Source organism: Hylobates moloch, unplaced genomic scaffold, assembly GCF_009828535.3.
Source record: "Hylobates moloch isolate HMO894 unplaced genomic scaffold, HMol_V3 SCAFFOLD_6, whole genome shotgun sequence".
Taxonomy (NCBI): domain Eukaryota; kingdom Metazoa; phylum Chordata; class Mammalia; order Primates; family Hylobatidae; genus Hylobates; species Hylobates moloch.
In genome coordinates this window covers 102,995,894-103,022,829 of record NW_026652281.1, presented here as the reverse complement: position 1 = coordinate 103,022,829, position 26,936 = coordinate 102,995,894, and the positions used below count along the sequence as shown (strand labels likewise).

At 54.7% G+C, this 26,936-nt stretch overlaps 1 protein-coding gene across 7 annotated transcripts; it reads left to right on the top strand.

The window, feature by feature from the left end:
* The first annotated feature begins 4,147 nt into the window (after positions 1-4,147).
* ZDHHC1 (zinc finger DHHC-type containing 1) lies at positions 4,148-26,150 on the top strand. Of its 7 annotated transcripts, none has more exons than XM_058441110.1 (12): positions 4,148-4,490; positions 12,716-12,762; positions 14,086-14,328; positions 19,704-19,723; positions 21,090-21,191; positions 21,600-21,724; positions 21,813-21,971; positions 22,220-22,332; positions 24,995-25,077; positions 25,285-25,378; positions 25,503-25,563; positions 25,676-26,150. In XM_058441110.1, the coding sequence occupies exons 2-12, from the start codon at positions 12,754-12,756 to the stop codon at positions 25,957-25,959; spliced, it is 1,293 nt and encodes a 430-aa protein (XP_058297093.1). In that variant the 5' UTR covers positions 4,148-4,490; positions 12,716-12,753; the 3' UTR covers positions 25,960-26,150. The 7 variants fall into 7 exon arrangements, with proteins under 7 accessions (XP_058297093.1, XP_032013541.1, XP_032013542.1 ...); XM_032157650.2 differs by lacking the exon at positions 19,704-19,723 and adding an exon at positions 19,388-19,563; XM_058441108.1 differs by lacking the exons at positions 4,148-4,490; positions 19,704-19,723 and adding exons at positions 4,717-4,806; positions 19,388-19,563.
* Positions 26,151-26,936: the final 786 nt, after the last annotated feature.

The window sequence follows — 26,936 nt, the reverse complement described above, 5'->3', positions numbered from 1 at the left end:
AAAAAAAAAGATGTCAAGGGAGGCCAGATGCCATGGCTCATGCCTGTAATCCCAGCATTTTGGGAGGCTGAGGTGGGTGGATGGCTTGAGTTCCAGCGTTGGAGATCAGCCTGGGACACATAGCAAGACCCTGTCTGTACCAAAAGTACAAAAAAAACAAAAAATCCCCGAGCCGGGTGTGATGGTGTATGCCTGTAGTCCGAGCTACTCAGGAGGCTGAGGTGGGAGGATCGTTTGAGCCCAGGAGACGGAGGCTGCAGTGAGCCGAGATTATGGCACTGCGCTCTAGGCTGTGTGACAGAGAGAGAACTCATCCCCCGCCCCCCCAACCACCCCCCAACCCGCCCGCTCAAAAAATAAAAGATGTCAAAGGAATCTGAGCTGTCTCTTGGATTTTTGTTTCAATTGAAAACAGCTTTCACTGGTCATGTATATGTGCACTTAACCCTGTTTGCAAACCACTGTATCCATTTCCTATTACTGCTGAAACAAATGACTGCCAATTGTGTCGTCTTGACAGTTCTTGAGGTCAGAAGTTGGAAATGGGTCCCCCTGGGCTAGAGTCAAGGTAACAGCAGGCTGATTCCTTCTGGAGCCTCTAGAGGAGGGTCTGCCCCCTAGCCTTTTCCAGCATCTAGAGGCTGCCTGCATTCCTTGGCTCAGGCCCCTTCCTCCATCTTCAAAGCCCACAGTGTAGCACCTTCAAATCTCTCTGACCTCTGTCGTTACGTGGTCCTTCTCCCATGTGACCCTCCTGCCTCCCTCTTATCAGGACCTTTGTGACTACATTGAGCTCACTCAGATAACCTGGGATAATCTCTTCCATCTTGAGATCTTCATTTCATCTGCAAAATCCCCTTTGATATATCATGTAACACATTCGAAGTTTCCAGGGATTAGGGCGATGACATCTTTGTGGCGCTATTATTCAGACTACCACCTCCTCTAATAAATAAAGAGAAGGAAAGATAGTCTGGCAACTGAGAGGAGGATGGGCCGGAAGTGGGCAGGCTGATATTAGGGAGAACTGGAGGCTGCTGCAGGCTCAGCAAGGAAGATGCTGGTGGTCTGGGCTGGGGTGAAGCAGGAAGAATGGACACAGAATGTGTTTCAGAGTGAGGGCAGCCTGGTCACAGGCATTGTCTGGTTTAGGTGGGCAAGCACTAGCAGGAGAGACATGGGAAGATGCCTGAGTGTACAGATGGGCTCACTGGGTAGATGGTGGTGCCCTTCAGAGGGCCCAAGGGGAGGAGCAGGTTTGTGGCAAGGACAAAGGGGGCATGTGGGGATGTGTTACATCCCAGACACCAATGGGACATCCAGGAGAGAAGCCCCTGAGTCAAGTGGATGCAGGGTCTTTTGGGTCCCTCCCCTTATTATGGGAATATATGGACTCATCTTTCACTTTGTTTTTTAATTTTTATTTGTATTTGCATTTACTTATTTATTTAGAGGCAGAGTCTTGTTCTGTCACCTGTAAGGAGTGCAATGGCCCAATCTCGGCTCACTGCAACCTCTGCCTCCTGGGTTCAAGCGATCCTCCCACCTCAGCCTCCCGAGTAGCTGGGATTACAGGTGCAGACAACCATGCCCACCCAATTTTTATATTTTTGGTAGAGACAGGGTTTCGTCATGTTGCCCAGGCTGGTCTCAAACTCCTGACCTCTAGTGATCTGCCTGCCTCGGCCTCCCAAAGTGCTCAGATTACAGGTGTGAGCCACTATGCCCAGTCCCACCTTGTTTTTTAAAATATTTATTTATTTATTTATTATTTTTTAAAGAGATAAAATCTGACCGGGCACAGTTGCTCATGCCTGCAATCCCATGGTGGCAGGCAACTGTAATCCCAGCTACTCGGGAGGCTGAGGCAGGAGAATCGCCTGAACCCGGGAGGTGGAGGTTGCAGTAAGCTGAGATCGCGCCACTGCACTCCAGCCTGGGAGACAGAGCGAGACTCCGTCTCAAAAAAAAAAAAAAAAAGAGAGAGAGAGAGATAAGTTTTTTTTTTTTTTGTGACAGAGTCTCACTCTGTCACCCAGGCGGGAGTGCAGTGGTGCGATCTCGGGTCACTGCAACCTCTGCCTCCTGGGTTCAAGCCATTCTCTTGCCTCAGCCTCCGGAGTAGCTGGGACTACAGGCACATGCCATCACGTCTGGCTTATTTTTGTACTTTTAGTAGAGACGGGGTTTCACCATGTTAGCCAGGATGGTCTCGATCTCCTGACCTCGTGATCCACCTGCCTCGGCCTCCCAAAGTGTTGGGATTACAGGCGTGAGCCACTGAGACCAGCTGAGAGATAAGATCTTACTCTCACCCAGGGTGGAGTGCAGTGGCATGATTGTAATTCACTGCAATCTTGAACTCCCGAACTCAAGTGATTCTATTCTCCTGCCCCAGCCTCGTGAGTAGCTGGGACTATGGGCACAGGCCACCAGGCCCGGCTATTTTTTTCATCTTTTGTAGAGATGGGAGTCTCTCTATGTTTCCCAGGCTGGTCTCAAACTCCTGGCCTTAAGTGATTTTCCTGCCTCAGCCTCCTTAAAGTGCTGGGATTACAGGTGTGAGCCACTGCGTCCAGCCTCATCCTCCACCTTGATTTCTGGGTCATGATCTCTGTTTGACCCGAAGTTTTCCAATTCCGGGTAAGAGTTAAGTAGTCAGCTTGTACTCTGAAGCCAGAATAGCATTGATATTTATCTCACATTGAGTTTATCAGTCTTGAAAACAAGAATTTAAGTAATAGGTTATGTCACTTGCACAAGGACCCACACACCTGTCATGTGACAGAGCAGGAGTAGTTATGTTGCCTAATAAAACATACAATAAGTATGCTTGTGACTTATACATTTTAGAGATAAGGATGTTTTCTTTCCCTATCTGTCATATCTGCCTTGCAGATGTGCACAGGACAGATAGCAGAAGACAAAGTGTCTTCCTGTCTTTTGAGAAAGCCTGAGCTCATAGAAGATTCCATTCTGAGTGTCTCCAAGGAGAAGAGGAGAGGGGACTTTTAGGGAAACCAAGTTAGCAGGGAAGTCTCCCAGGTAGAGAAAGGGAAGGGAGGCTGCAGGCCATGGAGCAGAGGAAGCAGGTGTCTGTCCCTGGCAGCCCCAGGGAGAGGCAGGGGCCTCAGCAGGGATGGCCTCATAGAGCCCAGACCTGAAAATCTTTGTGGACTGGAGCAATGGCTGTGGCCTCAGTACCAGACAAAACCCTGACCAGAGGGTTTTTTGCTTGTTTGTTTTTGATTGTTGTCTTTTGCTGTAGGAAAACATGAGTCCTTTGGAATTACCTAGCTAAGAGGAGTCCAGTGGAGACTGAGACTGAATTTCCCGGCCGGGCAGGGGCTCACGCCTGTAATCCTACCACTTTTGGAGGCTGAGGTGGGCGGGTCGCTTGAGTTCAGGAGTTCGAAACCAGCCTGGGCAATATGGCAAAACCACGCCTCTACGAAAAAATGCAAAAATTAGTCGGGGGTGATGGTGCTCGCCTGTAGTCCCAGCTACTCTGGAGGCTGAGGTGGGAGGATCGCCTGAGCCCAGGAGTTCGAGGCTGCAGAGAGCCGTGATCGTGCCACTGCACTCCAGCCTGGGTAACAGAGACCAGTTTAAAAAATAAAAAAAAGATTGAATTTCCCATCAGCCTGGAAGATTGGGGTTTCATTTTTGCTTGATTTAAAGGCAATACATAAATGAGATATTTTGTGCTACTTATTTTAAGCTCTTACACTTCTCGCTTTATATTCTGGGGTACTTGCATTTTTAGTGGTGTAATTTATTTGTCTAGATCTGTTTGCCCCTTAACCTGTAAGCTCCCAGAAGGGTCGGGATATCATGGATGTTCCAGCACATAAGCTCATTGAAATGTGCAGGTCGACTGGCGTTGGGGGAGGTCTCTTCTTGAGAGCGGTGGTCTCAGGATAGAAACTGGAAGGGGGCGCTTTTGAGATGTTAGGATTTCGGGGAGACAAGCTGTGACTCGGGAGTAGGGAAAAGTGGATTTTCTAGACGAAAGGTTAGGAAGAATCTGGGAATGGGCCGACTTGGGCACCAAGGGGGTCCCTGGCAAGCCCCGCCCCGGCCGGGGGACCGGGGCGGAGTGACGCAGCGCGGTTTGGCCGCTGTGGGGCGCCGTAGCCCGCGCCGTTGTCAGGGGAACGGGCCCAGCGCCGGACGAGGCCCAGCCAGTCTGGGCCTGGCCTGGCCGCCCCTCCAGCCTGCTGTAGCTGGAGCCGGAGCCGGAGCCGGAGCCAGAGCCGGAGCCAGAGCCGGAGCCAGAGCCAGAGCCAGAGCCCGAGGACTCACCGGCCCAGTCTCCGTCCGGGATGGGGCCCCGCTCCCGGGCGCGTTGCTGCCCAGTCCCGGGGACCGTCCCTACCGCGAGGGTCTGAGGCGCGGCTGCCCCGGGGAGGGTGGAAGGCCAGGCGTGGGGCCCGAACCTCTGGCTGACCTTGGCAGGGCCCATCTGGCACGGCCTTCGCGACGCGCAGGTGAGGAGTCCCCGCCCGGTTTCTCACCTCGGAGCCTGGCTTGAGCCACGGGGTAGCGGATGCTGCTGCCTGGTCGGCTGTGGGCTCGCTTCCGCCTGGAGCCGGTGGCCTGAGTTCCAGGGCCCGGGCAGAGCGCGGAGCTTCCTTTTAGCATGCATCAAGTTCGCAGATCTTCCTTGAGCGCTTACTCTTTGCCAGGCTCTGTGCCAGGCGTGGGCACAGAGGACTCCGAACAGACATGGCCCGTCTCCAGAACCCAGAGCATTAAGGAAGGGGGCTGGGAAGCGGATGTCATACATGACTAAAGTGATTTCAGGTCGGGTTAGGCTCTTTGGTATTGAAATGGAGGGGTTGGTCATGGAGGGTCTGTTTTAAAAGGAAACCATGGGAAGAGTTTTAATTTTTTCTTTTTTTTCTTTGAGACGGAGTTTCGCTCTTGTCACCCAGGCTGGATGGAGTGCAGTGGCACCATCTCGGGGTCATTGCAACCTCCGCCTCCCGGGTTCAAGCCATTCTGCTGCCTCAGCCTCCCGAGTAGCTGGAATTACAGGCATTCCGCCCCCACGCCCGGCTACGTTTTGTATTTTTAGTAGAGACGGGGTTTCACCATGTTGGCCAGGCTGGTCTCGAACTCCTGACCTCAGGTGATCCACCCGCTTCGGCCTCCGAAAATGTTGGGATTACAGGCGTGAGCCACCATTCCCGGCCAATTTTTAATTTTTTTGAGACAAGGTCTCTCTTTGTCACCCAGGCTGGCGTGCTGTGGTGTGAACATGGGTCACCGCAGTGTCCAGCTCCCGGGCTCAAGCGATCCCCCCACCTCAGCCTCCCAAGTAGCTGAGACTACAGATACCCACCACCACGCTCAGCTGATTTTTTAAGGTTTTGGTAGAGATGAGGTCTTACTATTTTGCCCAGGCTGGTCTCGAGCTCCTGGTCTCAAGGGATCCTCTTGCTTCAGCCTCCCAAAGTGCTGGGATTACAGGTGTGAGCCACTGCAACCGGCAGAAGAGCTTTTTATTTTTTGTTTATTTTTATTTTTGAGACAGAGTCTCGCTCTGTCACCCAGGCTGGACTGCAATGGCATGATCTCGGCTCACTGCAACCTCCACCTCCCGGGTTCAAGCGATTCTCCTGCCTCAGCCCCCCGAGTCTGGGATTACAGGCGCCTGCCACCACACCCAGCTAATTTTTGTATTTTTAGTAGAAACAGGGTTTCAACATGTTGGCCAGGCTAGTCTTGAACTCCTGACCTCAGGTGATCCAGCCACCTTGGCCTCCCAAAGAAGAGTTTGGATGAGTTTCACGTTTGAAAAGCTCACTTCACTCTGGCTGCTGAGCAGCATGGTTGTGACAGACATACCGGGAAGTCAGCTGAGGGCCATCCTAGTTCTGCCAATCTAGCTGTGCCTCCTAAAATAACTCATTTAGTGTCTCTGAGCCTCAGTGTCCTCATGATGGGAGTGGGTGTTCTGCATGTTTTTTATGAGGAAGTGAGAGGCCAGTCACATCTGAAATCAGTGACTACAGGGATCTACAAGAACAGTTGGAAATGATAGGACCTTCCTTAGAGCTCTATGAGGATTGAATGAGTGAATTCCATTGAAGCAGTGCCTGGCACAGAATAAGTGCCCTCTAAATGCTGGTGTTCGTTATTATCATGGAAACACTGTAGGAGAGCGATGCTGGAGGTTTGGATTGGGGTAATAACATCAGAGATGGTAAAAAAAAAAGTGGCTTGACTTCCTTTACTGAAGGAGAGCTGGGTTCAGACACGGGTGAGGGGTGGTCTCTGCTTTTGTGGAACTGGTGGTTCACTGTGGGAGATGGGTTTGTAAACAGATAATCACGATGAGATGCAGTAAAAGCAACAGTGGTGCTTAATTAGCCAGATTGTTTTGTTTTGTTTTTGTTTTTCTTTCTTTGTTCTGTCACAACTTTGTTCTTAATGACTGTTGCGTGGTGGGTGTTCCCCAAGGCTGGCTCCTACAGTCATATGAGTTGATTTCCTGGTTGAAATCAACAACCTTGGCCTCTCTTCATTGGCCTTGTTTCTATTCTGTGTTACTCCCTCCTTCTTGTCCCCTTTCCTTGGCTTCATTTGTATCCCAAACAATTTGCAGTGGTTGCTTCAGGAGGAGAATGGCACAGAAAATGTTTGCAAACCATGTCAACTCAGGAATAATTGGGGTTTCAAGCTTTTCTTGCCATAGCATCAGACTTTTTTTTTTTTTTTTTTTGAGACAGAGTCTCGCTCTGTTGCCCAGTCTGGAGTGCAATGGCGTGATCCCAGCTCACTGCAAACTCCACCTCCTGGGTTCAAGAGATTCTTCTGCCTCAGCCTCCTGAGTAGCTGGGATTACAGGCACCCACGACCATGCCCGGCTAATTTTTGTATTTTTAGTAGAGACGGGGTTTCACCATGTTGGCCAGGCTGGTCTCGAATTCCTGACCTCAGGTGATCTGCCCGCCTCGGCTTCCCAAAGTTCTGGGATTACATGCATGAGCCACTGCGTCCAACCAGCATCAGACTTCCACCTGTTGTTTATGAGAGAGAAAGTGAGGGCCCAGCCACGTCTGAGACCAGTGACTTGAGAGGTCTTTGGGAACAGCTTGAAGTTCCAGTTTAATTTTTGGTAGTTGTGTGATGCGCATCCGTTAGTTGAGCTAGAGCTGCTTCTCAGAATTTTAAGGCCAGAGACTTCTCTGGCACCTGTGGGGAATCTTAATAAACAAAGTACTCGTCCCTAAAGAATCTTTTGTAAATGACTTTTTGCACTGTAAAAAACTGTGTACCGTGAAGTGTTTTCTTTCTAGCTTTCCTTTAGGTAGTTCAGCTGGGCATCTGTTAAATCTCAGTGAAAATTATTTCAAAAGCAGATCCTGGGGGAAACGGAAAGTTCATTTAGGAATACTCATAGATAGAAAATCTCCCGACTGGGCATGGTTGTTTACACCTGTAATCCCAGCACTGTGGGAGGCCAAGGTGGGAGGCTTACATAAACCCACGAGTTTGAGGTTACAGTGAACGGTGATCGCACCACTGCACTCCAGCTTAGGCAACAAAGCAGTATCCTGTCTCTTAAAAAAAAAAAAAAAAGTAGGTTGGGTACAGTGGCTAAGAGGCTGAGGTGGGTGGATCACTTGAGGTCAGGAGTTCGAGACCAGCCTGGCCAACATGGTGAAACCCCGTCTCTACTAAAAAAAATTCAAAAAGTAGCCGGGCATGGCGGCGGGCACCTGTAATCCCAGCTACTCGGGAGGCTGAAGCAGGAGAATCACTTGAACCCAGGAGGCAGAGGCTGCAGTAAGCCAAGATCGCACCACTGCACTCCAGCCTGGGCAACAAGAGCAAAACTCCGTCTTAAAAAAAAAAAAAAAAAAAAGTGAAAGAAAAGAGAAGAAAATCTCTCACATGGAAACCACAAGTCCTCTAGCAAAAGGACAAGATGCATGGGAACAAAAGTTTCCTGTGGAGTGCACTTTCCCTTCGGGTTCTGGGAGTCTCAGGTAGCTGAGTTGGCTGTGGCCAAGGATGAAGCAGGTCCTGCCTAGCAGCTCCTCTGTTGTGCTGTCTGATTGTGTGATTCCAGCTTTGACAAGATCCCTAACAGTTCATAGGAAGTTCTGTGGCTTTTCCTCATAGCTCTGCAGCCGAGCGTCTTAGAATTGCTTTCAAGAGTGAGAAAACATTTCACTAAAACCAAGCCCCCTTGTTAGGCAGGAATTCTTTGTCTGGCATGATAACAGGGCTCTAGATCACATAAGTGTGTTTTGTCCACAAGGCAGCTCAGTGGGGCCAGGAAGGCAGGAGGTGACATCCCCTAATCATTTGTTATTTGACATATATTTTTTTCAAAAGCAGTACATGCTCATGATAAAAAATATATATATATTTGAACAGTTCAAAGGAGTACCAGGAAATGCAATTTCTGTCTTACGGCTCTTGGACCACTAGATCTCCTTCCTAGGGGCTGCTCCTGTGTTTGGTTTCTTGCATTTCATTCTGGAGAAAATCTGTGCATATAAGACTGTAGATGTCTATCCATCCCCGCCCCCCCCCCCCCCCCCCCCCCTTTTTTTTTTTTTTTTTTTTTGAGACGGAGTCTCGCCTGTTGCCCAGGCTGGAGTGCAGTGGCACGATCTGGGCTCACTGCAACCTCCGCCTCCTGGGTTCAAGCGATTCTCCTGCCTCAGCCTCCTGAGTAGCTGGGTCTACAGGCCCGCACCACCACGCCCAGCTAATTTTTGTACTTTTAGCAGAGATGAGGTTTCACCAGGTTGACCAGGCTGGTCAGGAACTCCTGACCTCAAGTGATCTGCCCTCCTTGACCTCTCAAAGTGTGGGGATTACAGGTGTGAGCCACCGCGCCCGGCCCCCTTTGTTTTTATTCACTTGGTAGCTCCATCTACAAGTGTTCTTCATCTTGCTTTTTCACTTAATTGTGTATCAAAGATTACTTCATCCTTTTTTTTTTCTTTTTTTCTCCCTTGTTTTTGATGCTGCCTAGCATTTTATTGTATGGATGTGCCATAGTTTATTTGTATTGTCTTTTGTCCTTTATTATTGCAAACAATGCTGCACTAAATCTTTGTGAGTATATGTATAAGATAAATACCTAGAAATGGAATGTCTGGGTCAAAGGGCATATATGTTCTAAAGTTTCGCCAGACTTGGACGTTGCCAAATTGCTTCACTGAACTTTGTTGAAAGATGAGTACAGAAGAGATCCAAAGAAGTGGATCTGTGAAATTTGCCCCAATGTTCCTCAATCTGTGAGTGGCAGCTCGGGAACCAGAAAAGGGCTCTATTCCAGGCTCAGCCCTCTTCCTTTGATCCCACCTGCATCTCCCCATTGGCGGTGCAAGGTCCTCCAAGCACCTGCTTCAACCCCGTCGCTTTCTCCTCTGACCCCATCACCCTGCCCTCCCAGTTCCTTGTCCTCTCCTGGCAAACTCTCTTTAGTAATTAACTTGATTCTGAAGCCCTCAGGTAGCTTGCAGGAATCCAGGGATGCCCGCAGTCTCTCCAGGGCTGGTACTTTTCACTTTGAGAATGCTAGGCATGAATTTCACAACAACATTCCTAAATGTTTTTTTTGTTGGGAGCAGAGGTGGGCAGGAGGAAAGTGGGTCACTCATGTAGCTATAATGTAGTTCATAATGAGAACTTAAAATGTTAAGATTTCCTTCATTTGACTTAAGCATATAAATTAAGGTACCCAGGCAGGGTGTGGTGGCTCATGCCTGTAATCCTAGCACTTTGGGAGGCCAAGCTGGGTGGGTCATCTGAGGTCAGGAGTTCTTGAGACCATCCTGGCCAACATGGTGAAACCCCGTCTCTACTAAAAACATAAAAATTAGCTGGACGTGGTGGTGCCTGCCTGTAATACCAGCTACTTGGGAGGCTGAGGCAGGAGAATCGCTTGAACTTGGGAGATGCAGGTTGCAGGGAGCTGAGATTGTACCACTGTATTCCAGCCTGAGCGACAGAGTGAGACTCAGTCTAAATAATAATAATAATAATAATAATAATAATATAATAATAATTAATTAAGGTAGCCTAACCTTATATTGAAAACACCATCTAAGGCTTTTAGCAAGTGAATGTTAACGTGAACAGATTACTGTCATCCTGCCAATGGCTTTCACCTTGTGGGGGACAAGGGAGGGGCCTCCACAGCCCCTCTTGCATGCCTTAGAAGCCACATGGATCCTTGGCTTACCCAGGCCACGGGACACCCTCCTTCCTGTCTTCCCTTTATTCTGGCCAGCCTAATTCTCTATGGTTTGTTCTGTGGCAGTAAAAGGTACATGAAGAATGTTTTCCGAAGGCCGTGTACCTCTGAGCCTTGCAAAGATGCAGCTGGGGGTAGCCAGGTGGGCAGCAAGGAGCTTGTGGGCTTCACCGCCACCTTCTGACCAGTTTCTCCCAAAGCACAGGGCTGCTGGGCTCCCTGCTGGGCCACTGTGGTGCCGCTTCCCCCATGCCCTCCTCCCCACTGGCTAGAAAGTTTTCCGAAGCACCCTGAGCCATTGGGTCACTCTCATGCCTTCAGCCTGCTTTGCCTCCATGTGGCTCTTCCAGCAGTGCCCATGTGTCCTCACCTGGCCTCCTAGACCCCTGTGATCTGAGCCCCGCAACTCCGGTCCCATCTCTCACTGGGTCCTGCTGTCCATTCCCTCCTTCCGCCATCCCCCACCCCCGCCACCTGTCCACCCTTTGTTCTGCCACATTGGATGGCTGGCCCTTGCATGGGCTGCCAAAATGCCCATTCACCCACTGCCCTGGTATCTGTTCGTGTCTGTCCGGGTCCCAGAAAATAAGCCCCTGAGGGCACGCACCCGGTCTCATCTGTGTTTACATCCTAAGTGCGCAGGCTGGGCTCCGATAAGTGCTGACTGGCCAAGGTCAGAGGGTGCCAGCTGGCCACGTTGTTGGGGAACGGAGCCACATGTCTTTCAATCTGGTCTCCTAGAAAAGTGCTGAGAGGGGAGCAACAGCCAGAGAAGTCCTGGGGTCTGATGACAGTGCTTGGTCCCATCCATGGGCCTGGGAGCCCCATCTTGGATTCTCTCCGACCTCCCAGCCCTTTTAATCAAAATCTTTTGGGCCGAAGGAATTTGTAGCCACCAACTCTGCGGGAGAAAATGTCGTCAGTGAAGAGTGGGCTGGCCTGGGCATGCTTCTGGGCCAGCCTGGGCGTCTATTCCGGAATGCTGCGTCTGCTGAGGGAGGTCTGCCTGGCAGCACCATCGCCACATCCACAGCCTCAGACAAGTGCTCCCTTCCTGGGCCAAGGGGGTATCCTGATTTGGAGTCAGAGCCATCCCCAAGGCTGTATGTGGCGGGCACCTGGCTGCAGATGGTGACTCCTCCTGCCTCAGGAATCCGGGATACAGCAGCACTGGGGGTGCCTGTGGCTGCTGCCAGGCAGTGGGGCCAGATCAGCCGCATGCCTCTGTTTTGCTCTTTGGAAACTCCTGCAAGGTGTAGGGTTGTTCAGGTTTGGGGATGGCAAAAGGAGAGCCAGAATTTAGGAATCCAAATTCATGGATTCCTTTCAAAGTAGTTGCCGTAGTGATGGTGTCACTGGAGAGCTGATGTGCAAGCCACAGAGATTGGCCCCAGAGCAGAACCATCCAGCCCAATTGTATTCACAGAGCTTGACCTGATGACCTTTGACAATTTCCACAATACAAGGACAAAGATTTGCTATCTTTGGGGACAGGCAAAAGAAAGTGAGGGCTGGGATAGTGGGTCATGCATGTAATCTCAGTGCTTTGGGAGGATAAGGTGGGAAGATCGCTTGAGCCCAGGAGTTGGAGACCAGCGTGGGCAACATAGTGAGACTGTCTCTGCAAAAATAAAAAATAAATAGCTAGGCATGGCAACACGCTGCTGTATTTCTAGCTACTCAGGAGGCTGAGGCAGGAGGATCACTTAAGCCCAGGAGATTGAAGCTTCAGTGAGCTATCATTGCGCCACGGCAGTCCAGCCTGGGTGACAGCGCAAGATCCTGTTTCAAAAACAAAAAACAAGACAAAACAAAGCAAGGCCGGGCACGGTGACTCAACGCCTATAATCCCAGCACTTTGGGAGGCCAAGGCTGGTGGATCTCTTGGGTCCTGAGTCCAGGAGTTGGAGACCACCCTGGGCAACATAGTGGGACCCTGTCTTTACAAAAAAATAAAAATTAAATTAAAAAAGTAGCCAGGTGTGGTGGTGCGTGCCTGTACTTGCAGCTACTCTGGAGGCTGAGGTGGGAGGATCACTTGAGCCCAGGAGGTCAAGGTTACAGTGAGCTGTGATGGTGCCACTGCACTCCAGCCTGGGCAACAGAGCAAGATCCTGTCTCAGAAGAAAAAAAAAACCCCTGAACCCAAAACCAAAATACCACCAGTTGAATCCCTGGGGGAAAACTAAGTCCTCCATTTAGCTTTGAGATGGGACCACTCAGAGGTCACTTCAAATAATGCTCGGCTTGGCCTGCAGGAGGCTCTGAACCTCAGGTGGGCTGAAGGGCAGGGTGGCTAGGAGTGTCTGGCAGTCAGGGTGGTAGCCAGCCGGCAGAGGGAGATGGGCTGCGGGAGGCATGGGTTCATGACCCTGCAGAAAGAGGGCAGGGCTGGATGGATGGAAGGCAGGGGAAAGCGGGCCAGATGGCTTAGGGTGGACCAGGATTCCACACCATTTACTGTGCCCACGTTTCCTTTTATTTCAGATGTTTTCAAGTCAACAAACATTTACTGAGGATCTACTATGTACAAGGTACAATTCTGGGTGCCTGGGGGAAGGGACGTAGGGGACAGAGATGAATAAACCCCACCCAGCACATTTGCTGCCTTTGGGGAAAGCTGTCCTGACGGGGGGCAGACATGAGGATTGCAAAGCGTCCCAAATGGCAAAGTAATTTGCCCAACAATGACTTAGCATAAGGGCCCCCTGACTCAGGGCATCAGGGAAAGCTTCCTGGATGAGGCAACGCTTGCAGTTGGCTCTGAAGATCAAGCCTCATTCTGTGGATTGAGAAGTGAGAAAGGTGATCCAGGAAGATGCACTGAGTCGGGGTCTGCGGCACCCTTTCTGCTTAGGTTCCCTGTCTCATGGGCAGGGGCTCCTGAAAGGAGAGTTCAGCTACCAGGGTTTTAGTCCCAGCTCCTGGCCTTCCCTCCTCGAGCACAGAGCTGGCCTGTCTCCCAGGTGTGGTGCTGCCTGCCCGGGCTGTTGTCCCATCTTGGGCCCATATTCTAGGGATGGGGGTCTTCCTCCTGTAGCCCACCCCGTCTTGCCTGGCATTCATCCCTGGCCACTGGGCCAGCTGTCCAGCTAGAGGGTGGTGGGTGGAGGGGGTGGTTGATGCCATCTGGTGTCTGGCTCTGAGTCCAAGGGCATTAGCCCACCTTTCTGTACAAAACTACACCAGGCCCAGATGTACTTAGAGAAACGTGGTCATTTCTGCTGCTGAAGGGAACTAAAGAGGAATCCTTCCCTTCCTCTCATGTGCTGGCCCCTCCCCAGCTGAGACCCCTCAGGCAGCATGGGGCAGAGCTTCAGGCTCCCCCAGTCCTAAAGGGATTTTCTGTCCACTGTGGGGCAGAGGGCAGATCCTCTTTCTGGGCACCCCATTCCCCGTTTCCCTGAGCAAAGGATAGCGGGGGTGTCTGACACTTGCATTTGGACCTCAGGAAGGAGGTGACTAATCCTAACAGAATCAGCATGTGTTCTCATCACTCTGGCCCCAGCCTGATATTGTTACCAGATGAGAACATGTCTTATTGGGTTTAACTGTGATGGCTGTGGAGACAGCACTTTGAGTAACAGGCAGCAGCACTGTGTCCTGAATAAACCCTGGGCCCTCCTACCTTGTCCTGGCCAGGCTGGGGCCAGGGTTTGCTTTGGGCTTTGAGACAGCAGCCCACTCCCACCCTCTCCCCACTGCTCATCTCTGTTGTGCTAGGACCCCAGTTTCCCTGGCAGAGTAGCTGTCGCAGCCTACTTCCCCTGTACTGAAACTTGGCTGCAGACACGGGGCCCTGGGCTCCAGCCTGGCCTCTTGGGCTAATGCTCTCTCTACTGTTTCTCCTTCTGGAGATGAACATCTGCAACAAGCCCTCCAACAAGACGGCCCCTGAGAAGAGTGTGTGGACAGCGCCGGCGCAGCCCAGCGGACCCTCCCCCGAGCTGCAGGGCCAGCGATCCCGCCGGAATGGGTGGAGCTGGCCCCCTCACCCGCTCCAGATTGTGGCCTGGCTGCTGTACCTCTTCTTTGCTGTGATCGGCTTTGGGGTCCTTGTTCCCCTCCTGCCTCACCACTGGGTGCCCGCTGGCTACGCTGTATCCTTGGGAAAGTGTAGGGCTGGTGTGTGGAAGTGGGGAGGCAAAGGATGGCCGGCACAGCGGAGGCCCAAAGCCGGGTTCAGAGCCTCGGGGAGCACAGTCAGGAGAGTGGAGCAGGGCAGGCCCAGTCCTGGGGACTTGCTGCTTCCCAGCCTGCCTCCAGCCTCCACCTGACCTCTCCACCTGATAGGGTGAGTGGGCATGCCTAAAATACCTAGGAGCATGTCAAGCCCTGCAAAGATGTGAATCCTGTCCACAGAGGCACCACAGGAGCAGTCGTAGAAGGAGGAGCCTCAAACCATCCTGACGCTAATTGTGTTCAGAGCTGAACAAAGGATGAAGTAGGGAGTAATTAGTCCATCTATCAAAGAATTTTTCACTTTTCAAAGAGTCACCGTAGAATTCTTTTACATAGTAAGTGTCCTGGTGCCTTAAAAATATGGTTTTATTTATGGACAGACTGTGCCCAGGACTGTTTATGGGCACATTGATTCTGTACATCAGACCCTTTTAGAGTGAGGTTGAATGTGACAAGAGATGGGATGGAGATACCCTGAATGCTTCTGGGAATAGTGACAAACCCAGACTTGCCTGAGCCCAGTGGTGTGATTGCCCCTTCCCTGGCCACAGCTCCCAGAAGCAGAGGATGTGGCTGCAAGGCCAGGGGTTGCAGTGAAGCAGGCATCTCTGTGCTCTTTTCCGGAGAGTTCCTATTTGAGTGTCCTTCACAAAGATGACTCTTGTGGGGAAGGTGAGGGCGGCCTAAGGGTGGTTGGCAGGGATAAGCCTAAAAGCCTGGGACATCGAGTCTGTGGTGAGCTCTGTCCCTGCTCAGCACCTTCGGAGCTGCACAGGACCGAGCAGCTCCTGCCAGCTCTGCGGGTCTTAGCCTCCTCCTCTGTCTGATGGGAAGGCTCCTACCTGGAGCACTTTAGGATATATGTGAGCACTAGAATTCATTAAGCCACAAATGTGAACATGCTCTTTTAGGAAACCGCAAAGCCCTGGGCTGGTGAGTGACAGGGTAGGTGTGTGGAGGGGGACCCTAGAGGAGGTTGTCATCCTCAGACACAGCAGTGCCATCTGGGGTCTTCTTGTTCACTAGAGCCCAGGGGCTGGTCATCAGCTCTGTGAATGGAAAACTGGACTTTGCCTGAGGTGACCAACAGGTCTTAGTGCTGTTAAGTCATGGGACATGGGAATGTGTCATGGGACATTCCTCCTGTGATCTGGAATGGACACGCCCCTCACTAGGGATCACCTGGGTTCCTCCCATCAGGATACCTGGGAAACCAGATTAACCAGATGAACAACCCCATGGCTTGGACAAGTAGAAGCAGATCAAATCATAAACAGAAGGCAGTAGCCTTTATTGAGCCCTTACATGTGCCAGGCCCTGCGTCAGCCACTTTACATGAATGATCTCATTTGGTCCTCATAGTAATCCTGTAAGGAGGTATTCTCCCCATTTCCTAATGAAGAAGCTGGGCACAGAGGTTCTGTGACTTCCTGAGATCACATAGCGGGCACCCAGTGAGGCCAGATGGGCTGCCCAGGAAGCCTGACTGTCCTGAGAGGGGCGGGTTGAGGGCTTTGTCTCCACATTCAGGGTTCGTCTGCTTTGAGCATTGCAGAGGCTCACAGAACCACCTGGTTCGTGCCTGACCAGCCTATATGCTCTCCTTCCTTCCATCAAGCCTTCTCCTTTCTGCAGGCTCTCTCAGGTCCCCTGAGGAGTGAGGTAGGGTCATAATGGGTACCAGGTACCCACCTTGGGCCTGGAACTGGCCTGGGCCTTCGGGATGCAAGCTGAGCCCTAGGGTGCTGGGCCCCCAGCTGAAGGGAAGGCTGGTGCACTGGAGATGGTGATCACGCCACATGGTAAGTGCAGCAGACTGTGAGGGCAGGCGGAGGCCACCTACACCAGCATCACCGCATGTCCACAGGCAAACTCGCGGCCTGTGGCTCCCCTCCTCCCCTGCCCCACCTCTCCCCACGTGCTCTTGGCTCCTCCCCCTTCCTTCCTCACTTAAATCCAGTCAGTCATCCAGCCCTGTTGATTTTGCCTCCTAAATAGACACTGAATTGGCTCCTGGTTTCTGCCACTGCCAACTGCCTCTCTTCCCTGGATGACCGCTGAGTTTCTAAATGGGTCCCCCACACACACACTCACCTCGGACAGCCCCCATCTGCATTCCTGCTCTTTCCAAAAACCAAATCTGATAATGTTGCGCCTCAGCTCCAAGCTTTCTAATGGTTTCTTCCTGCCTTAAGCAATGAGGCTCAAGGCCGGGCACGATGGTTCACACCTGTAATCCCAGCATATTGGGAGACCGAGGCGGATGGATCACCTGAGGTCAGGAGTTCCAGACCAGCCTGGCCAACATGCGAAACTCCGTCTCTACTAAAAATACAAAAGTTAGCTGGGTGTGGTGGCGCACGCCTGTAATCCCAGTTACTTGGGAGGCTGAGGCTGGAGAATTGCTTGAACCGGGGTTGGGGGGTGGAGGCTGCAGTGAGCCGAGATAGCGCCATTGCACTCCAGCCTGGGCAACAGAGGGAGACCCTGTCTCAAAAAAAAAAAAAAAAAAAAAAAAAGAAAAGAAATGAGGCTCAACATGGCGTCAAGGCTCCGCATTCTGGACTCTGCCTCTCTCCCCCATTTCCTCTGATGTGATTTTCCCTGTCCTCTTCTGTTTCCACGGCACTGGTCTCTGCCTGGAAGCCCCTTGTCTCTCTCCCTGCTCCCAACACCCAGCTAAATTAGAGGCCGAGAACTAGCAGCCTATGGGCCAGTCCAGCCTGCAGGATAGTTAACAAAGAAAATGCACAGATCTTAATGTTCCTTCTATAGGCATGTTTTTTAAATTATTTATTTCCTTAACATTTAAACATTGAGAGATCTCACATAAAAACCCAGACTTTGGTTCCTTTTGAGAAGCCAGAAATTGGCCACACAGACCCTCATTCTTGCATTCTTGCAAGACAGCTGTGAGCTGGAGGCACACTTCAGCCGAACTGCTGGTTGGCATTCCACAAGTTCCCCATAGCCACAGTCCCTAGCCAGGCCCCCTTTCCTCTTTACCTGCCAGGTCCCTGGAATCCATTCCTCTCCAAGTCTCAGCTGAGACAATACTTCCTTAGGTAAGCCTTCTGGACCCCTTCAGACTAGATGAGGTCACTTGGTTATAAACTGGCATAGTCCCACGAACTTTCTTCATTGTAATTAACCCATTATTTGATTGATATCCATGTTTTTGGGCAGGAGTGGTGGCTCATGCTTGTAATCCCTGCACTTTGGGAAGCCAAGGCAGGCAGATCACCTGAGGTCAGGAGTTTGTGACTAGCCTTGGCCAACATGGCAAAACCTTGGCTCTACTAAAAATACAAAAATTAGCCAGGCGTGGTGGTGAGCGTCTGTAGTCCCAGCTACTCGGGAGGCTGAGGCAGGAGAATCACTTGAACCTGGGAGGCAGAGGTTGCAGTGAGCCAAGATTGCGCCATTGTACTCCAGCCTGGGCAACAGAGCGAGACTCCGTCTCAAAAAAAAAAAAATCCATGTTTTCCACCAGACTGCAGTCTCTTCAGTGCTAGGGACTCTTGCCCCTGCCATATCCCTCAATGCCTGTCACACAACAGAAGACCTCAGTAGACAGGTGAATGAATGACCCTGGGGGTGAGGCAAGAGAAGAGTTGGAGCAGGCAGGGAGTAAATGTTTTCCCTCATTCAGTGTCTAAAGAGTGGATGGCATGGTGAGCACAGTAGCTGGTGATAGCAGAGAGGTTTGGGAGAAGCCAGAGGGAAAGGGACCTTAGCACCGAGCGGAGGAGTGAATTTCAGCCAGAGAGCTGTTGAGACCCACTGTAGGGGTGCAAGCAGGGAGCGCTTTGGGTCTGAGCTTTTAAAAACTTACTCTGCAACCATGTGAAGCATAGACTCAAGGGAACTCAGACAGGAGGCACAGAGTTGGGAGGCTGTAGAGTGGCACAGGCAAGAGATGAAGACTTGGCCATAGGGATAGAAGGGGTAGTGATGGCCACAGGATTGTCTCTCTTAGCTGTGCTGCGGCACATTAGGGCGGAGCCTGGTTTATGTGGATATGTAGAGAAATTTGGCTGCTGGGAGGAGGAGGAAGGGAGGAAAAGAGATTGGACAGCTGATGAATGAAGGATGGCAGATGGATGATGGGTAGAGCATGAATGATGGAGGAATGATGTCTACCTGGCTAGCAAGAGGACGAGTGGAATTTTGGGCTGAAGCGGGTGTGATCAAGGGAGGGAGAGTGGATGGCTGCCTGGGTGGAATCTATGGGTGAATTTTTACACATCAGACTTTGTAGCAAATTGTCAGCAAACTTGTCTCCTGCATTTGGCCCAGTCATTGAGCAGATAGGTCCTGGAAGAGCTGTGTTTCAGCTTCAGAGACTAGCCATGCTGCCCCTGGCCAGGCCCTGAACATGGCAGGCCATCCCAGACACTCAGCCCAGGACTCCAAGTGCCTAGATTCTTGGTAGGGGAGGTAGCAAGTGTCCGAACCCCTGTCTGCAAGGGGTTCTCCATCTAGCCCAGCTACTGAAAAGGGGGGTGGCTGCATCCCTTTTGGAGGTGACTTCCTGTGAAAGCAAGATAAGGAAGCTGGGACTTAAACTTCAGGTTCTTGGACCTTAGGTGGGGTTGATCTCTCTTTCAGTCTCACATCACCATTTGGAATCTGAAACCAGAAACCGGCCTGAGGTCAGATCAGCCAGGGCCTGCACCAGGCCTGGAGCAGTGAGGCCAGGACCCTGTGATTGAGCACCTAGGTGGCGACAGCAGGCACTGCTGGCTGGCTGTGGATTCCTTTCCTAGATGGCCCCTCCCTCTTTCCATTTGGGGCACAGGGGTTACCTGGAGAGGTCTGATGAGGAGGCTTTGGGGGACTGGAGGTAGGAGGTGGCACAGGTAGAGAATCTGCACAAAGCGGGCTGGCATGGCAGTGGGGAGTTCTCTGGCTGCAAGGAACGGGGCAGGACTCCCAGCTGGCAGAGTGGAGTGAGTCTTTAACCTGCTGGGCCAGTGCATGGGTGCCATCTTTGCCAGCCACCTTGTGGTGCACCTCACTGCCGTCTCCATCGATCCAGCAGATGCCAACGTACGGGACAAGAGCTATGCAGGGCCCCTGCCCATCTTCAACCGAAGCCAGCATGTACATGTCATTGAAGACCTGCACTGCAACTTGTGCGACGTGGATGTGTGAGTGTGTGTGGGTGCTTGTGGCTGCCGAGTGTGCTGTGGGGTGCATGGTGGAGAGGGGGTGCCAGGACTTCACAGCCATCCCTGATGCCTCAGAACCCTCATGTTTTATGCAGTCAAGAACCTTGATGGCGTGACAGAGAATTGGGTTCCTGAGAAGGTGAGGAGAAGGTGATTGGAAACAGAAGATGAGGAGTAGTATTCCAGCAGTTAAAGGAGGAAACATTTGGCCCTGCCCAAACATTTCTAATGAGCGGCTCTGCCAGTGACACCCCCACATCTCTCGCCAGTATTCCCATATAGGGGTGGGCAGGGGTGTTGATGCCTGAGACTCACTGTGTGCTGAGCTCTTCCTGCAGCCACCCTGCATGGCTTTCTCACTTCATGGAGGAGGAAGAGCCCAGTGCTTAGAAAGGCTGATAGGCCAGACGCAGCCACTGATAGCGAAGCCAGACTCACATCTGGCCGGCCAGGCCCCTAAGTAGATACTGCTAACCTGGGGTCTACCCAGGAGGAGTCTGAGGCCCAGGGGGGCCAGGTGGCTTGCTCAGGTCCCTCTGCTAACATGGAGGAGTCACTATGTGCTGCGCCCCTGCCACCTTGGCTGGTCCCAGCTACCTCTCTAGGAGCCCCTCTCCACCCTTCTGGAGCCCCCCAGTCTCCAGGTCTCGGGTGGGCGATCAGGGATGGGGACATGGCCCAAGGCCATCCCCCCCCCAGGAAGCCTGTTGAAGGGGTCTGTCTGCAGACTGCGCAAGCCCTTAGCCTTAAGGCACTAAGGACTTGGACATAAGGCCATCCTGCCATTCACTGGGCACCCGCCAGCACACTTTCCGAGCAGCTGCTCCAGCAGCTGCTGCCCATTGCAGGGCTCTGCCCTGTTCTGGGGGAGGGGTTGTGCCTTTGGGCCTTCCCGGGTGCCTCCCTGGGCTGAGAGACTCCCCTGAGCCCCTGTGGTGAGCATCTGCATACTCATGCGGATGGCAGCCTGCGCTTCTTTTGCCTCTTTTCTCTTAGTCAACACAGACTGAAGTTTCTGGAAAAATGCCAGTACCATTCCCATAGAATGGCAGGGAAACGGGCCCACTGCCGGAGGTGTCGGGAAGGGCAGTGCAGGGGTGTCGGGAAGGGCAGTGCAGGCCCTGGGCCCCCCACCTTGCTGTCTGCAGCTCCCTGGGCCCACACCTGCATCTTCTGGCTTCTCTCGGGGTCTTTGCTTGGAAAGGACGCCCATTTTCCGTTTCATGGCACATCAGCTAAGCGCACAATCCCAGAGCAGGAGGCGTGCACCTCCTTACCCTTCCGGCGGCCTCCGGGGTCCCCCAGCTCTTCGGGAGCGCTGCCTCCTCCAGGGAACCTACCCCGCAGCGCCTGCAGAGGGCGCGCGCGCTCCTCGTCGCCTCGCTCGGGGCTGCCTCAGGCCTGGCGCTTGGTCCCTCCACGGACCCCACTCAACCGCCCCGACCAGCTGGGCCGCAGAGCGGGGAATGAGCCGGCCAACCGCGCTGTGCCCCCTCTCCCTGCAGGAGCGCTCGCTCCAAGCACTGCAGTGCCTGCAACAAGTGCGTGTGCGGTTTCGACCACCACTGCAAGTGGCTCAACAATTGTGTGGGCGAGCGGAACTACCGGTGAGGACAGCTCGGCCGCACGCGGGCCTCGGGATGCACTGTCTGAGGGTGGGAGCCACAGACCTTGCAGCCCGCCTGGCAGGCGGGAGGGGATGGGGATGCTTCGAGGACCTGTGCCCGTTTTATGCGGGGGTGCTGCCCAGAGAGTGATGCTCCCGGGTGCCGGCTGAGATGGCCAAGGGTGGGCCTGGAATCTTCCACTGAGCTGGCCCAGAGAAAGGTGGGCTGCTTGATGGGGTGGCCACCCATCTTCAGTTTTGCCGTATGCCTTTGGCTTCTGAGGAGTTGGGGCTGTGGGGTCACCCTCAGCCCTCTGAGCCCATAGCAATGACCCTACAGCCCCAACTCCTATGGGCCCTCCAAGGCTGGAGCTCCCTGGAGCTGACAGCTACCCATGGCTGGGCCCAGGCTCTTTCTACACAGTGTTGCATCCGCTTTACTGGGCGTCCTGCTCCTGGTGCTGGTGGCCACATATGTCTTCGTGGAGTTCTTTGTCAACCCCATGCGTCTGCGCACCAACCGACACTTTGAAGGTCAGTTTAGGCTCCGGACCTATTCTCACCCCCAACCCTGGTCACCTATCACGTCCCCGGCTGAGCACACGCTGCCTGTGCCTTGCAGTCCTGAAGAATCACACGGATGTGTGGTTCGTGTTCCTGCCCGCCGCCCCCGTGGAGACCCAGGCCCCTGCCATCCTGGCCCTAGCCGCCCTGCTCATCCTTCTGGGCCTCCTGTCCACAGCCCTCCTGGGGCACCTGCTCTGCTTCCACATTTATCTCAGTAAGTGCCTCCCGCACCTGCCTTCTGGAGCGCAGGGGTCCTCAGATTGCAGGAAGGTGCCCAGTTGGATGGTGGACCCTGAAACCATGCCCCTGCCCAGTATGGGCTCGCTATGGTGGCCAGGTCTCACCCGATGGCTTTGTGTATTTGGGGACACTGGTTTCAGCCTGGGGCTAGTTGTCCTCCCTCCTGTTCTGAGCTCCAGGGTCCCCCTTCCACCGCACTGAGCCCTCTCCTCCCCCCACCAGTGTGGCACAAGCTCACCACCTATGAGTACATCGTGCAGCACCGCCCACCACAGGAGGCCAAGGGGGTTCACAGGGAGCTCGAGTCATGTCCTCGCAAGATGCGGCCCATTCAGGTATAGAGGATGAGGGGTGGGAGGGGGCCTGGGTGTGGGGGGTGTTGGGCTGTGCAGCGAGCAGCCAGTGAGGAGACAGGGCAAGGGAGGCAAGCCTGGAACAGCCTCTGGGGGCGGGGGTGCTGGGGGCAGCGGGGACTGGGCTTGTGCTGAGCCTGTGTCCGCTCGCCCAAGCATGGGCACAGCCAGAGGGAGCCCTGTGTTTCCCGGACCCCACGTACACACCTGCCCAGGTGCCAAGCATGCACGGTAGGGCATGGGATGTGGGAGCCTGGAAGCAAGCAGGTTGGGGCTGCAGCAGGAGAGAGAGGGATGGACCAGCGATGGGGTCAGTGATGGGTGGCCAGGATGGAGCCATCACTTCTCCTCATCCATGACCTTGAACGCTTATACCCATTACCCTAATTTATGCTTAGAACAGCCTCTGTTGCAGATGTGCATACTGAGGCCTAGAAGGTTAACCACAAGCTGGGTCTGGGAAGAGTTAAGGTCTCCACGCTCTGGCCGGCCTGGCCAGGCTAGTGGCTGACCAGCCTATCCCCATTCCCACGCCCCATGGCTTCCTGAGGTCAGCAGCTGGGGTGGGGGTGATCCAGTCGTCAGAGGAGCCCCTAGGGACTAGGAAGGCGGGCCCCAGGCAGGCTTTGCTGGGGGAAGGCTGAGCCCTGGATCCCGAGGCCTCATGGCAACTGGACACAAACAGAGGCTGGTGGGTGGGTTGGGGAGGGCCTAGGACCCTGCCTCTCCTGTTCTTGTCACCAGGGCTGGACACTGCTTGTGGGCCAGGCTGCCAAGACTGGGCAGGCCTGGGCCTGGGGTGTGCTGGCTATGGGTGGCAACTCCACTGTTACACCACCGTATACCTGCCCCGGTGCTGGGCTCTGATGGTGGCAGCTGTGCTGGGGAGAGGGTACTGTTTCCAGCCCCACATCAAGAGGAGATGGAGGCCCAGAGAAGTAGGCAGGAGACTTTCTCAAGCCTCATAGGCAGCACCCACTGAGGCAGGGCGGGCCCTTCGGCCCTGCCCTGCCAAGGCTTTGGGGCCAAATGTGGCCACAGCAAAGACATTTAATTTCTGTTCTGTCCCTCTGCAGTGACTTGAGGGAGGCGAACCCGGGGGACAGGAGTGGTGTTCTTGTCCCCTTTTACAAAGCAGAGAGCTGAGGCTGAGGGCCCAGTACCATTCAGGAATATACACGGTTTTGAAGGTCTCTGAGGAAGTATCCTCTGGACAGCCACGGCGAGAGAGGACAGGGCTCTGAGTGGGGACTCACTGGGGACGCTTTCAGACTTCCTGAGCTGGCTAGGGCCTGGCGCCTTTCCCATCCTGGCCCCTCAGCTTCTGAGACCTCCTCTACCGCTGCCCCCTCCTCTGCTTCCCCCTCTGGAGCCTAGGGCCCCCCAGTGGGCTTTGCCCCTCTGCTGACCCTGGAGGGTCACTGAGTCCACACTGGGGCAGAAAAGAGGTGTGGGGGAGAGTGATCTTGAGGTCTCCAGTCTCTGTGACTGGCCTCTGACCCCTGACCCCGCGCTCCTCGGCCCAGGCTGGTGCCCCCACACCCCTCTGCAGAGCAGCAGCCAGGGCAGAGGTTGGGCGGGGCCGCTGGCTGGGCTCCTCCCCCAGATCTGTCAGGGCCCTGCAGGCAGCCACCCACCCCCACCCCAGCAGGAATGCGGGAGGGGCCCCTCTCTGGAGCCGTTGCCCCCAAACATAGGCTTGTTTTAGAGACGGCCTTGCTGTTACAGTGTCCTCTCTGCATTAGTCAGGACGCCTCCGTCTCCATGGAAACGGCTGCTGAACTGGCGACAGCTGTCCGGGTGCTCCCGGCAACCCCTCCCCCCTCCGACCCCGCCCGGGACCCGCCCCCATCCCGCACCACGCCCTTCCTGGGCCTGCTTTCCCCTGGTTTTTGTTTCCTCACCTGGAGTCCTCCTGGGCAAAGCTGGGGCGAGTCCTGCGGGCGGGGGTGCAGGACTAGGCCACTCCTGCAACCACCTGGCTTCAAGACCCCTTTGCTTTCAGGGGTCGCGTCTGCACCCTCAGGGTTGCTGTGAAGATCAGGGCTTGCCCATAAGCCTGGTGCCCAATGGGGCTGTGGCTCTGTTTGCTCCACCACCTACTACCTTCCCTTTTGGTGTAGTGGCAGGGAGACCACCGCATGTGCATTTACGCAGCCCCTTCTCGGGAGCCGGGATTGTGGCTGGTCCTCTGTGAGGGCGAGGGGTGCGCCCAGGACTCAGCTCTGCGGGAGCTGGTGGATGCACACTCAGGCCTGTTTCTCAGCCAGGGGAAAACAATTGGTTCAGAGGCTGGATCCCTGGGGACGCCAGGAGCAGGTGCGGGCAGCTCTGAGCTTCCCACCACTCCCTGGCTGAGCCTCTCTTAATTGGGCCTATAGACCCATGGGGGCTGGGAGCCTTCCCGCAGGAGGCAGAGGCTGAATAGATGAGGTTTAAGGACCTGGGGATGGGGCAAGGGCCAGAAATGGGTGTTTTAAGCCTTACCCTACAGATGGGATTTTCCCAGCATGGCTGGGAGCCTGGCATGAGGCCTGAGATGTCCCACAGAGGCCAGTGAGGGCAGGACTGCATGAGCTTAGGGCTCAGGAGGCTCGGGAGCCACACCCCGCCTCCCAGCCTCCTTGACTTCCACCTTCCCCAGGAGATGGAGTTCTACATGCGGACCTTCAGACATATGCGCCCAGAGCCCTCTGGCCAGGCCAGGCCAGCAGCAGTGAATGCCAAGTGAGTGCAACCTGGGCATGTGCCACTGGGCGTCTCCAGTTAGCATGGCAGGGCCATCGAGGCAGGAGAAGGGGGTAGGCTAAGGTCAGGGCATGGGTCTGGCTGGCCCTTCTCTGAGCTAACAGGAAGGGAAGCTTCTCTCAGCACCTCCAGTGGGGAGGGATTTGGGGAAGAGGCCCCAGGCTTACCCTCCTGCTTCCCCCTCAGTCCCTCTCAGTTTCTTGCCACCCGTGGCCAAGCGGAACCTCCACCACCCTCTTCCCCAGACACTCTCGCCCTGCCTCCCCGGATCCGACCCCAGGTAGGAGGGACTGTGCTGGGCCTCCGGTCCAGGTGGAGTGGGATAGAAAGAAGCCTCTACCCTGGCGCTCGCCTCTGCTTCTTTTGGCGATGTGGGGCCCTCAGTCTCCCCCGTGTCTCTGCAGAAAAAGAGGAAGAGGCGCGTGTATAAAGTGCGAACTTCTGAGACCTCGGATCCGGCGTCGGGTGAGTGCCTCTCCCTCCCTGTCCGGGTCCTGCTCTGGGAACTCGAGGGAGGGGAAGGCAGAGCTACAAGCGAGCCGCAGCCACTGGGCTCATGTTCCCTTCACCTGCGCAGGGCCCAGGGCCCCCGGCCGCCGCTCCAGCTCGTCGACGGATTCCGCGGACGCCAGCCCTGTGCACGCCGCTGGCCCTGCCAGCGCCTACCACTCGGCGTCGGCAGAGTCCGTGGACGAGATTCCAGTGGCTCAGACGCGCCTGGGCAGCGCCGCTCTGGCCGCCCCGCGGGGCCGGGGCCGACAGCCCACGCTGGCGCGGCAGGCGCGTGCGCCCGCCGTTTTCGTGAGCCCGAGCAGCGGCGAGCCCAGGGCGCCAGGCGGCCGGGAGGTTGCTCTGGCTTAGCTGGGCCAAGAGGCCAGAGGGCCGAGTTGGAGCTGCCGGCCCGACTCTCTATGCAACACCCCATCCTTGCCTCACCGAGTGCACTTTAGGGGCCCCTACGGCCGGCGGGATCGGCCTCCCTCCCCCACGACTCAGCAATACCCGCCCCACCGGCTGTGATGCTCCAATAAACTTTTGTATGCTTTTGCGGACGTCGCGCTTACTTTCTTAATGGCAGGGGCCACGGGCCATCCAGAAGCCCGACCCTGGCCAGTCGACCGGGGGCGAGGAGGAGGTCCCTGTACAGTATGTAGCCACCCAGGCTGCCCTGTGGAGGTGCTCAGGTGCGGCTCGTGGTTAAGAAAGGCCTTAGAAGGCGGCCTGGAGGAGGTTATTTTTCTTAAAGATGGGCTTTGCACTGGGAAGCAGAGAGAAAGCAGGCTTTGGGCTCCGAAAGCAGCAGTGGGCGCTGAGGCTGCGAGGCCGCGGGGAGGTGGCGGCGAAAGGAGGGGGCCGAGCCCGGAGGTCCCGCAGCTTTTCCCCGGCAGAGGGCTGCCGTCGAATGCCAGCATCCTGGGTCTGGGCGAGCGCGATTCGCTCGTGGGGAGTCCCCTCCCTTCTTCCCCACTGCTCCAGGCTCTGAATCCTACCCAAGAGAGCACGGGAGTTGTGGCCTGGGGGTGCCACCCGTTCAGTGGATGGCAGTGCTCTTGAGCCAACTGTAGACCCCTGTCACTGAGGGAGAGCTCCTTCCCGATTCCCCAAGCCCCACCAATGCCCCGCTCCAGCCCCCCAATGGCCTCTGATTGACTCTCTGGGGGGGCTGGATCTCCCCTGGAGACTGGGGCTGCTTAGAGCTTTAGGCACATCCCAGGATGGGAGGCTGTTTCCTCAGGGGGCCGTCCGAAGGCGCCCCGAACTGCAGAGCGCTTGTCTCGCCGTCGCGAGGACCTCGGAGTTGCGGGGGAGGGGCGGGATGCGGCTCTCGGAGAGGCGCG